Consider the following 12,229-nt stretch of genomic DNA (forward strand, 5'->3'; position numbering starts at 1 on the left):
CTAACTTTCCTTTCATTTTATAAATATTATGTCAATTGTTTTCAATCATCACTCGAATGTTTTATCTGGTCAACGATTGGAGATACAAATAGAAGGTAATCCCTTTTTATTGCTAAATTTTTTAAATTGCATTTAAAAATCCATGGTTTTTTTTTTTTTTTGAAAAAAGGCTTTCATATATAAAGGCAAAAGAAATAAAAAGAGTTCCAAGCCCATAGGCTATAGTTACCGGGCCTCGCCCATTACATATTCCTTACTATACTAACCCATAGTTAAAGAACCTAGTTGAAACCTAACCAACCCTAGAACCTGTTTAGTTGTCTCTTGCCAATCGTGAAAGAATCAGGTGAATCGAATCCAAATCTGAAACATCTTTGAGGAGGAACTCGGATTTGCATTTCTAAAACTTTGTGTCTTGTTCCTTATCTGCCAGTCCAAACTGGTGAAGATGGAGTCAACCGGCTTGAAGTTGTTAGTGTGAAGTCTAGAGTTTCTCTCAGTCCAAATCCAGTAGGTCATAGCTTGCCAAGCTAGAAGAGTGACCCTAGTATGAGTAGAAGAAGACGGGAGGGACAATAGCTGAGCCGTCGTTTCTTCCCAGGTTCTCTTTGGCTGTACTCCTAGTCTCGTTGTTATTAATATCCACAGTTCATAACTATAGTCACACTCCTGAAACAGATGGTTCCGAGACTCACTGTGATTGTTGCAAAGCAGGCAAAGATGATCGGTTTGAATTCCCCAGCTCAATAACCGATCCCTTTTTGGAAGCCTATTCTGAGCCACCAGCCAGACATGGAAGCTCTGCCTTGGGATCCCTCTCTTGATCCAGACCAACGGAGCCCAACCCACTTGCGCTGCATCGCCACTCAGGTATGTATACACTTCTCCCGTAGAGAACTTCAACCCAATATTCTCATTTATCTCTCATTTATAGTGATCATCTTCCTCATTTAACCATGGTTGCTTAAAAGTCTTTGCTAAACATGCATTATTGTTGTCGAGAGTGCAAGAATGCTAATATGATTCATCAAATAATATTATTTTTGTATGATTTTGATGTAAATGACGTTCTTATATTCATGTTGTTCTTTGTCAATATTTATCCTTTGTTTCAGATCTGAAAACTATAATTATCATGATTTTGTATTTATTCTTTGTTTTCAGGTATGAAAAACTTTAGTTAGGATTCACTCCAAAATCCTATCAATGTGGAACAAACCTATTCTTTGGTAATAGTAAAGCACATGTTTTCATCTGGTATTTTACATTTTCCATCCATTATAAATTATGTAAACTTTTATTATATATGGCCTTCTAAATATATATTTATCTTTTTTCAAAAAAATATAGATTTATAATAATTAACAATAGTAAAATGAAAAAAGGGGAACTCTTTTCCTCAGTACATTTTAGAAGTGAAAACCACTTAACGAAAAGCTAGCTCCACTAATGGATGGAAAATGCTATTGTTATTTGAGACGGTATGAAATTTTCAATCTCTGGGTCTAATTACAGCTGTTTTTACTCTCTCAGTATTTCATAGGTAGTTGTAATATGTTTTAGGTTTTAGTTTGATTTTCAATTTGTCGTCCAAATTGATTACAGTTTTCATTGCCAATAATTTAAAATACATTTTTCTTTGGGAAATCAAAACCTGTTTTTCTCTTAAAATTAAATTATAATGATACGCTTTAAACAATTATCATTTTTGGTACGAGTAATTTTAACAATTAATTTGCCTATGAAAGACATATCTTATGAATTTATAATTCAATAACAATTAGCTATGGATAAATTGATTCAGCAGCTACGTTTATATAAACTTAGGTATTGATTTGTTGATATAAAAATTATATGGATTTTGGTAATATATGGAACATATGTTATTTAGTCGGAAAAAACAACAAAGAAAAGTCTCGTGCGTCTAACAAAACTGGTAATAATTCGAAGAAGAAAACATATTGTCTTTAATTTTTGTGCTAGCTACTATGAAGTGTCTTCTAAAAACAAACATATACGAATATGAATGACAAAGTTATTTTGCATTTGGAAAAGCATTTGCATGTGAAAATACATTGTTCTGAATCTATACAATTAATACATAAGGAATTGTAAATAATAACCAACAAAGTGGCTGTAGTATAGTGGTAAGTATCCCGCGTTGTGGCCGTGGAGACCCGGGCTCGAATCCCGGCAGCCACACTCTTTTTATGTACGGAAAATGGGTTTTAAATATGTAAATCTCTATTAGATCGCTACCGTCCATCTCTCCACCTGTCCGCTAAATTTCGCGCTATATTTACTTTAAATGCCAAAACGTATCTATTTTCTCCCAACCAAGTATATGAGATGTTGGATGAAGTTGAAATATGAGAGGTACTTTATTTCACCTCTAATCTTGTTTTATAGCTTAAAGATCTTTATGAATATTAATTAACAGTTTCTAGTGGTTACAGATTCCTATTTGTATATGTGTTGAGTAATAACATGATGATGACGGAGAGCAAAAAAATCAAACCAAATGTTGCTGTTGCTCTTCCTCCTCCAAGCCATCATCATCTTCAGAGCTTAACGTATCTTCTTCAGATTCCTATTTAAATTCCAACAGTAAAAAGTGAACATAGAGATACAACTAAAGACGATATCATATCAGAATTCATAATATTTTCAGTCAGTTAGAGCATCTTTATCCTAGTTTATTTTTTTTCTTTCTTTTTTCTGATTAAAAATAAAAAATTAAAAACCCACCAATTACGGGTCAGTCCGTGTCAGTGGGGTCCGCGAACAGTTGAAAAACTTCTCCAAAATCGCTGCTTATTTAGGCAGTAGAAACCTCCCTATTTTCGAAAATGATGGGATCCACCCACTATTTTATTTTTATTTTTTAAACACCCCTTAAGCTCTATGGTTAATGCTGCTCTTATTGTTGTTACACAGAGAAGTGCTACAATATTTATTATTGTATTCAAATTTTGGGTAACATTAAACCAAACTATACCAAATCTCTGAATATTTGACCCAATTATTTTAGAATATGGTAAACGATGATGATAAGAAGTGGAAATTTTTTCTAGGAGCTTACGATAAACTGACGTCGGAGACTGCTCTGGACAGCTGCGATAGTCCGAATGATTACGAGCATTGGCAATAGTATACCAATGGCCTTCAGTGTTAATAGCTGCCATTAATTTTCCCCAACTAATTTAAAATTTAAAGCATACAAAACTAGATGGAGTAGTAATTAAAGACTACTAAAAGTCTAAAATTATCTAATCAATCATTTATTGTTTATTAAGTTATATACTATAGGTAGAAAAGGAAGAGCAAAATACCGTGAAAATCGTGAAGGGATACTCGTCCGTTCCATAAACCACATCAAACGCATTCTTTATCAACAAAACCACCGATAGCTGTAAAAATAATAAATATAAAAAAATAATTCCAATAAAATAAAGGCCACGCCGTAAAAGATGTATCATAAGAATAAATACATGTTATGATACTATATTTAGTCCAAATAAAATTGGCCAGGTTCAATTTGGGCATAGCTTTAACAAATATGGGTTAAAGCTATTAAACGACACGACACATGGGCAACGTGATCCACTAACAACTGTGAACCATAACAGACATTCTTTGGGTTCCAAAAGAAGAAACCATATTTGTTGGTAGGTGAGACCAAAGAGTTCCTCTTGTTGAAGGCTTAGGTGCCTGGTCGACCAAACAAACTAACCAAACCTAAGTATCTATTTTTTTTCACGAATCCTAACAATCTCTCTAATCTTATTTTTCTGAAGTCGTTCAAACTTCAAGAGAATGAAAGATAGCATGCAGTGTAATAGTGTATTATAATCTTAATAGGTTGTTTCAAAGATATCGTTCATATAGAGAAACCTAGTTTTTTAAAGACCGGTTGGATAGTGGATGCAATTGGTGGTGGGTGACAAACGGTACTCAAAAGGATAATAAACGAAAGTTTTATTTTTCTTTTGTTAAAAAAGGTTAGTGGTATATGTTGTTATCATTTATCAAACAGCCGTTTCACTAAGTTTAGAAAAATGATAAACCAAGTGGATGTCTTATCTCGTTTGTGGTTATTAATCATGCAAACCTTAAATGTTATGTTTAGTCAATAGTAGTAGTTCCCATCTCTGATTTGGACCTCACCTCACTAAACCAAATTATTTTCTTATCCTCGCATCATTCAGTTTAACTAATTTTTTAATGTCTATATCATCTAATAATCTAATTATTCCTAAAAAACGAAAATAATAATCATATTACGAGTATCTCATATATATAGAAACAAATGAATAAGTACTTACAATGAGAGCCAAGTATCTACAACAAGAATCGCCTCTGTTAGCTTCAGAGTTGCATTCTGGAAATTCTGATTCAGTTCTGTCCACTAATCTTCGATTTCTTCTTCCTCCGTATTGTCTCCTCGTCCTAGGATCATTGTTGTTATTTATTTGAATCAGAAATAATAAAAAGATTAATACGTCTGTGAAGAAACGTTTGTAAAATAAAAACAATTTCAGTTCTCAATCTATAATTTTTTTTTTGAACAAGTTCTCAATCTATAATGTAATTACAATCTTCGAAGCTTAATGAATCTTACTTTTTTGCTTTAAAAGAAAATTAATTACCTGGTCGTGGCTGTTGCTTCAACTAAACGAGATGGTTTTGAAGTTGTGGTGTATCCAGGTTTATAATCCTGCAATGCAAGACTATAAACTTCTTTTGCAAACCAGAGACTAAACCAATTTTTTTATTAAACCGAAAACCTTGAGGAATGAGGACTAACAAAATAAAATCAAAACCGTTGGATGAATTTTCTCATCCTCCTTCAGTTCCCGAAAATAAGATTTTTTAGAGTATTCACGTTTATTAAGAATTTAATAAATATTTATAATTTAATTTATTTGTTACTTTATTATACACTTTCCAATAACTTTCCACCAATGAAATTTAATCAATTCAAATATTTTCAATTAATGTTTTTCAAAAATATAAAAAAATACTTTAACAATATAGAAAATCTATATTTGTGGAACAATAAATTTTTTTAAAAAATCTTAATTTCGGGAACAGAGTTAGTAATAAATAGCATCAAAATCGTTTTTTCTTAATCATCCAGCCATAATTAGAAAATACGTGCACCAAGTTTAATGGGGCCCATAAAACGATGGATCATCCAGTTACCAATTTTTTATTGTGAATGTTTTTCTTTTGTTGAAACACTTTCTGAATGTATTAATCCATCGAAATTAAACAAATAAAATTATATTAAAAAAAATCGGTTATGATATTATTAACAGGATGTATTGGTTTATTGATTACGATTTTTTACGCGAATCGAATATTTTTTTTTTTTGATAATGCAAAAAGATAACAGGACACGAAGGATAATAATACACGTCTTTGAAACACGTATTATCGTTTTGATTATTGAATAAAACATGTATAATAAAGCTTAGAAGAAACAAAACCTGGAGACATATTTCACAAATCGTGTTTCCTTTCTCATCGCACCATCGTTGTATGCAATCTCTGTGAGCGAACTGATCAAACGAAGCAAATTATATATTAAAATTCAGATTACAAAACCCAAAAGAAAGAAGCTGGTTTCAAGATTGAGATGTTGTTTTTAATACCTTGACGGTGCCTGAGCAAGAACAAGGAGCTTCAAAGTAGCTCTCTGCTTCTTCTTCTTCGTGACATATTCTGCAGCGAGAGAAACTCGAATTTATATCTGTATCTTCGATGAATATTATTACATCTCCCATCTCTCCGATCCTTCGTCTCTGCGTTTGAACTTAGCTGACGAAAAAAGGCGCTCTTATTAAGCTCTGCTTTTCAAAAGCTTTACTCTGTTTTTCCTTTCTCCGAGAGAAGAATACATAATATGGTGGGAGAGAGGAAGAGTCCAACTTAAAAAGGTGTTCCTAAGGAGTGAATTACAAATTTATCCTTTGAATTGCCATTGTTTATTTACATAACTGAATTATTCATTTTTAAATAGAAATTAAAAACGTTATGTAATTTGGAAAAAAAAAGTTCTTATAAAACGTAATGTATTATAAAAACGGAGGCAGTAAGTAGTAGTCAGCTGTAATTAACAAATTTGAAATTTCAGTAGTCTAAGCTTTGACCTCGGGGGTTTTGTTTTGCCTGGTCAGATAGATTCTATAGTTGTAACTTTGTGTGTTTGACCTGTACATTAATTAAAAATACTTGTCTAAGCTATTGTTTTACAACTAACAATATCATAGTAGAACAACTACGTATTTCGTTTAATATGTATTTTTAACACTCGTATATGAGAAATTATAACATACAAGTATAAAGCATATATATGCTTTGTTTTGAAAATATGGTAGATGAACCATTTTGAAAATTCCAGTCTATGTAGTTGTAACACATTCATTTATAGCTTTGGTATTTTGAATACTTTAAACATTTTTTTCTGACATGAACCAAATTAATTAGGTAATTATCTTTGAAATCAGATTTAAGAATTAATGAGTTGGACTTGGATCTCAAAAGATCTTAGTAATGGAACATGTTTAAGAAATAACTTAAAAGGGTTTTGTGAAATGAAAACCACAATGCGCTTTTGCCAAAAGCTGTAACAATGGATATACAAAAGGCTGTATAGTTCCGAGATAACACATGTCAAAGAGCATTACGCTGTGTCTTTTGTCATCTATCTTTTGTTTAACATTGGAAAGCACATTTTAATTAGATGTGTTATGTATTTAAGACAATTTGCTATATTCCGAGATCAGACAGGTCAAAGCATACGCTGTATCTTCTGTCATCTAATCTTTTGTTTAATATTGTATTGGAAAGCACATTTTAATTTAGAGAAAATTACACTGAGGGTTACTTCTATGTATTTACTATTTACACTGATGTGTCATGTAATTAGGTAATTTACTATATTCAAACTTTTTTTTTACTATATTCCGACTTCCGTTTGGCGTGTCCCGATATTCTATAAGATGCCAAAGACTATAATCGTCATTAGTCACAATGTTCACATAAGTGCGACAGCGACAAGCCCAGACGGATATTAGATGTAATCCCTCTGTTTTTTAAAGATGCATATTCTAAATTTTTTACATATATTAAGAAAATTCATTAAATATGCATTGTTTTTTGTGAATAACAATTTTTCATAATTTTTACCCAATATAAATTCAATAAACACCATTAATTTTTTTGAAACTTACAAGTTTTCATAAAATCATACATTGAAAAAATAAAAAATGTATCTTTTTAAAACAAAATTTTTTTCCAGGACATAAATCTTTTAGCAACGGAGGGAGTATAATATAACCAGTGGTGGAATGTAGGTTTATTTATTTTTATTTTTTTTTGACATCGAATGTAGGTTTATTTTGTTGGAGGCAAATCAAATCTAAACATAGAAAACAAGGCTAAAATATGATTTTTAGTAGGGCAAAACAACAAAAGTTCATACATGTTATTACGAATTTGAATTTTTCATGAGGGCAAATGCCACCCACTTGGCTCACCTGCATCCGCCACTGAATATAACCGATTCTCCACCATTCGAACAATGATAAATAACTCATATAGATAGCTACCATATTTTGTGATCTATGTGTCAACTTACTGGACTTTATTAATCTTTGTTAACGAGTTATCTATTAGTATTAAACAACTTCCATTCCACTTGCTAAGCAAATATCTCCTCTTCATGGACCCTCTAGTTCGTCCAAAAACTTCTACAGCTTACCTAAATGCGTAGACTCCCACTATTAGTTTAGCGTTTTATCAAGGCTTCGAGTTACGGGGTCTATTGTTTTATTTGTTTGCTCATTTAGACGTTTTAAAAACCTTTCCATGGCCCCATTTGGATGTAATTGCTTTTTTTTTTTTGGATGTAATAGCTTTTAACTAGATTTACTCGGTCCAAGCAAAAGGATGGAATTTGAATTCTTGTCTTACCATAACAGTGAATTCTATCTATTGATATGACCGTGATGATGGTAATGCAAAATGTGTAGTATATGTTATAGTTGTTGGAAAATAAGAGTATATAATATAGGAATATATGTAATACATATCAGAAACTATTAGCTTTTCTCCACTTTTTGAGTACACTTGGATGCAGACATTTTGGCTTATCCTAATAAGTATTGTATTGATCTTATCTATGTATCGTCCTCCACGTAACGGCCCCGTGCGAGTTTACGCATTTGGATAAAGCTGTTATAAGCTTTTAGAGGGCCCATGGAGAGAGGAGGAGATATTTGCTTAGCAAGTGGAATGGTCCCTTACTCCCTTTCAAATACTCTCTACATAGCTAGAATCTAAATTCGAATGATAGATTGTGGAACTAAGAAATATATCAAACTGCAAATTTCAGATTCTTTTAGTTTGTGAAGGGTGTTTGTTAGGAATCTCTACACACTTCTCGCCGTTTAACATAAATACCCTATACATAGAATCTATACACTGGTTGTCGTTTCCTACAGAATATCCTTGTGTTCTCACGAATTCCATATATTTTTTCTTCGTTTGGTCTAGCCCTTCGATTTCGGAGCCGAACCGTCAGTTTTCGGTTAACCAAAATTTTGAAAATCAATTCCGAAATTAACCGAAATAAATTTTGGTTCGGTTCGGTTATCAGTTAATTTCGATTTTCAATTTTATTTTTGAAAATAACCAGTTTTTTTTGCGGTTAATTCCGGTCTAATTTTCTTTAAAAAACAGATATTTTCGATTAAATTTGGTTATTTTGGGGTTTTCGATTAAATTCGGTTCGGTTTGTCGGTTATTTTTAGTTATTTTTGTTTTTTATTTTTAACTTAAAAAACGAAAATCGAAACGAATCGAACTGAAAACCAAATTATTTTTCAAAATCCTACCGAACTCAAAACCGAAACCGAAAACCAAAAATTTCGGTTCGGTCCGGTTCGGCTGGTTTGGACAAAAATCGCAGGGCTAGTTAGGTCTTTTTTAACGCTGATTTATTATGATATGGACTAGTTAGATCTATGGCCGAAGATTAATACATCTTATATATTAAAACAGAAGTCACAACTTTGATTCATGTGTGTTTTTTAAAAAAAATGGACCTAATGGACCTATTCCTATAAAGTCATGTTACATTTAATATCTAATCTTATCATTTAAATTTTGGGTCAACCAGAAATTTTTATTGGGCTATCAATAGTTGAATTTAAACAATAGATGATTCATTGAATTTATAGATAGTATAAATTAAATAGATATAATTTAATGTTGTAATACTATACTTCTATATGCTAAATATTTAAATATTTGTCGATGTTAGCTTTTAAAATTATAAAGATTTTTTTTAAATAACAAAAATCATATTATCTAACAATGATTAATCTTTACTACCTTAAATGAGAACAAATTTTAAACTATATAGTTTATTTTAAAAATTAAACAAAAACTAAATGTTTAATTATTTACTCGATAATATAAATCTATGAAGCGAAAAGTTTAATTTTTTAAAAACTTTATAAATTTGTGAAATGTTACAATATCTTTGAATATGACAATAAAACAATATTTTACTAATCTTTATATATATACTTACGATTTTAATAATGAAATAATAATCCAAAAATATATATATATAGAAGAAGATACAAATACATGTGAAAGTTTGAACAATTTATTCAATGAAAAAAATATACAGTAAACTTATTATGTTTTAAAAATTGATAAAATTAGAATTGAAAACAAAATATAAAAATAAATAGAAAAAGAAATCTATGCGGTTACGCGGATCGAGATCTAGTTTTATATTCTTTCACCAGTTTCATGTAATTAATCAACGCATGAAGTTTTTTACAGAATATACTACGTCGTATTCTGTTTTCTGTACTGAAGTTTTTTTTTAACATATAAAATCGCGCGGATTTATGTGTGTTGTATAATCTTATGAAGCATATAGCAAATTTCATTAACAAATTACATTTTTGATTGACTCCCACTTTAGTCGAATTGAAATGGGCTTTTCCAATTAGGCGATGGTCATCATGGGGTGTTCAAATTCGGTGATGGTAATTAATGATCCAAAGGCCCATAGGTAGGCTATCTGCTCTCGGCATTGCCAAATAAGCAATCAAAATAACCACATAATATTATATCCAATGGGAATGACCTAGTAGCTTTGAACCCAATCAGACTTTTATCTTACTGAATTTTCAATCCAGACATAATTGTTTCCTTCTTTTTTTTTTTTTTTTGTTTAATTCATCTCTTTAGTTAATGGAGAATGTTTTTTTTTTTTTTTTTTTTTTGACAATAATGGAGAATGTTTTCCGAAATGGTTTTCATTCATTCTGTTTTTTCTTCCCATTGAAGATATCTTACCAAATGCTACTGCTGCATTGTTTTCAACACTTCCTACTTTCCTAGCTTTGCCTTCTTCACAAGCATTCTGTTAATAGATCCGTATCTATTTTCCATCTTCCCATAATAATTAAATATAGTTTTTAAAATAGTATAGTTTATAATGTAACACATTATTATAGCTCGAAGAGGATAAATATGAAAGGTATTTTTGTCTCACACGAAATGTGTATACACTTGTTTAGTGGTTCCGTAGATGGTGTTTCGTATCAAATGAAAATTGAATATTTAAAGAACTCTGATATAGATAAATGAAAATATTATGGAAATAAGATTATCTTATATGGTATATTTTTTTTTTGTATCTCGTAGGTCCACTGACAGATGAACAATCTCTACATAAATTTATATAGAAGAAACAAAAACAGATGACATTTTTCATTCCTTATCCCTCCTTTAATCGATGATGCAAGTGTAATATGGATAAGAATAAGAATGCCCATTACGTGCCATCTTTTCTTTTGCTTTTCAGTTTTACCTTTAACAAAAAATGAAACATTGTTTTTTTCTGGATTATTGAGTTTGTGCAATTCCTATCAGAATGGCCCTATATTAACAGTACTTCTCGTTTTATTTCCCAATAAAAAGTATGTTCGGTTTTCTGTTTCACTACGACTTTGATTTTAATATACCATTAAAAAAAAAAAAAAAAAAAAAAAAAAAAAAAACATTTGTTGAGCTTTTTCTTCGTTTAAATAATTCTAGTACTTTTATGTTAAAAAGAATGATGGGAGTTAAGATTTAATCAGCAATCACACGAAGATCTTATCTAGTAATGTCACATCATATGAATATGATGGTGGTGGATAATGTTTAACATTACAACTGCCGGCTCCTTTTCCCCCTTTAATACCCAACTTATTACATCAAAAGACATTGTAGTCCCTCCTTTGTTTCTAACACTTTGCTTTATTCACAATCTATCAATTTGATTTGTTGCTTTCCATCTAAATTTCATAAGATATTCACCCTTTTCGTCAGATTACCTTGTTTTGTTATTATCCCAAATATTTTACAATATGCAGGGTATTTCTTGGGTGTGCACTCATATAAACCTCCTACAAATATACTACTATAATATATTGCCCTTTTCTTATAAATACCAATATCAAAAAATTAATTAGTGTCATAAGAGCATCTCTAAAACACACACTTTATTTTGAAGTTTTTAAAACTTTATATTTGAAGTTTAAATGTGTTGTTCCCCAAAATCAAAACTTCATACATAACTTTTAAACTATTTGTATGTTATACTATGATCATTATATTTGTCATAATTAATTTAAGTTCATAAAACTTTTACCAGCACATATAAAAATATTACAACAACATTAGATAGTAAAATAGTATATTAAAATATAAAAATTTAAATAGAAATAATATAATTAATATTAAAATTTAAGAGAAATACCACAATGTTCCATAAAATTATTTTCTTAATGCATATATGATTATCCAGTGCATTTTGAAGTAAAAATAACTCTCTTTATTTTTAATCTGTAGATTACAAGCTAAAAAATATTAAAAACGAGTGATATTAATACTTGTAAGTACATTAGATTTAAAAAAGTAAAATAGAAAAATAAATTATTGTTAAAAAACTTAACTTCTACCGATAATATTAATACCTGTGAATACATTCAATCTGAACAATAAAGAATTTTACGAAAAATATATTAAAAAAATAACAACAACCATCTTCGGCTACACGAAATTTGTTTGAACAATATTTTGGAGATTTTGGAGGTCTCGGATCAAGTTTACCTGACTGTTAGTGTTGTTATAATATATAGATTTGTTTAAT

At 30.3% G+C, this 12,229-nt stretch overlaps 1 protein-coding gene across 3 annotated transcripts; it reads right to left on the bottom strand.

The window, feature by feature from the left end:
- Window positions 1–1,994: 1,994 nt before the first annotated feature.
- Window positions 1,995–5,915, bottom strand: LOC106397663. Of its 3 annotated transcripts, XM_022703766.2 has the most exons (8): window positions 5,658–5,915; window positions 5,493–5,564; window positions 4,650–4,717; window positions 4,326–4,449; window positions 3,333–3,410; window positions 3,083–3,178; window positions 2,749–2,837; window positions 2,407–2,590 (listed from the first exon to the last, which is right to left on the bottom strand). In XM_022703766.2, exons 1-7 carry the CDS (start codon window positions 5,787–5,789, stop codon window positions 2,769–2,771), a joined length of 639 nt encoding a protein of 212 aa, XP_022559487.1. In that variant the 5' UTR covers window positions 5,790–5,915; the 3' UTR covers window positions 2,407–2,590; window positions 2,749–2,768. The 3 variants fall into 3 exon arrangements, with proteins under 3 accessions (XP_048613619.1, XP_022559487.1, XP_013693742.1); XM_013838288.3 differs by lacking the exon at window positions 2,749–2,837; XM_048757662.1 differs by lacking the exons at window positions 2,749–2,837; window positions 3,083–3,178 and having other exon boundaries at window positions 1,995–2,590.
- Window positions 5,916–12,229: the final 6,314 nt, after the last annotated feature.

This window comes from Brassica napus, chromosome C5 (genome assembly GCF_020379485.1).
Source record: "Brassica napus cultivar Da-Ae chromosome C5, Da-Ae, whole genome shotgun sequence".
NCBI classification, from domain to species: Eukaryota; Viridiplantae; Streptophyta; class Magnoliopsida; order Brassicales; family Brassicaceae; genus Brassica; species Brassica napus.

Coding starts and splice junctions, on each gene's coding strand:
- LOC106397663 (XM_013838288.3), bottom strand. CDS start 5,789: ATGGGAGATGTAATAATATTCATCGAAGATACAGATATAAATTCGAGT. Junction 5,565..5,657: donor CTTGCTCAGGCACCGTCAAG/GTATTAAAAACA, acceptor TCGTTTGATCAG/TTCGCTCACAGAGATTGCAT. Junction 2,591..3,082: donor GTCTCCGACGTCAGTTTATC/GTAAGCTCCTAG, acceptor GAATTTAAATAG/GAATCTGAAGAAGATACGTT.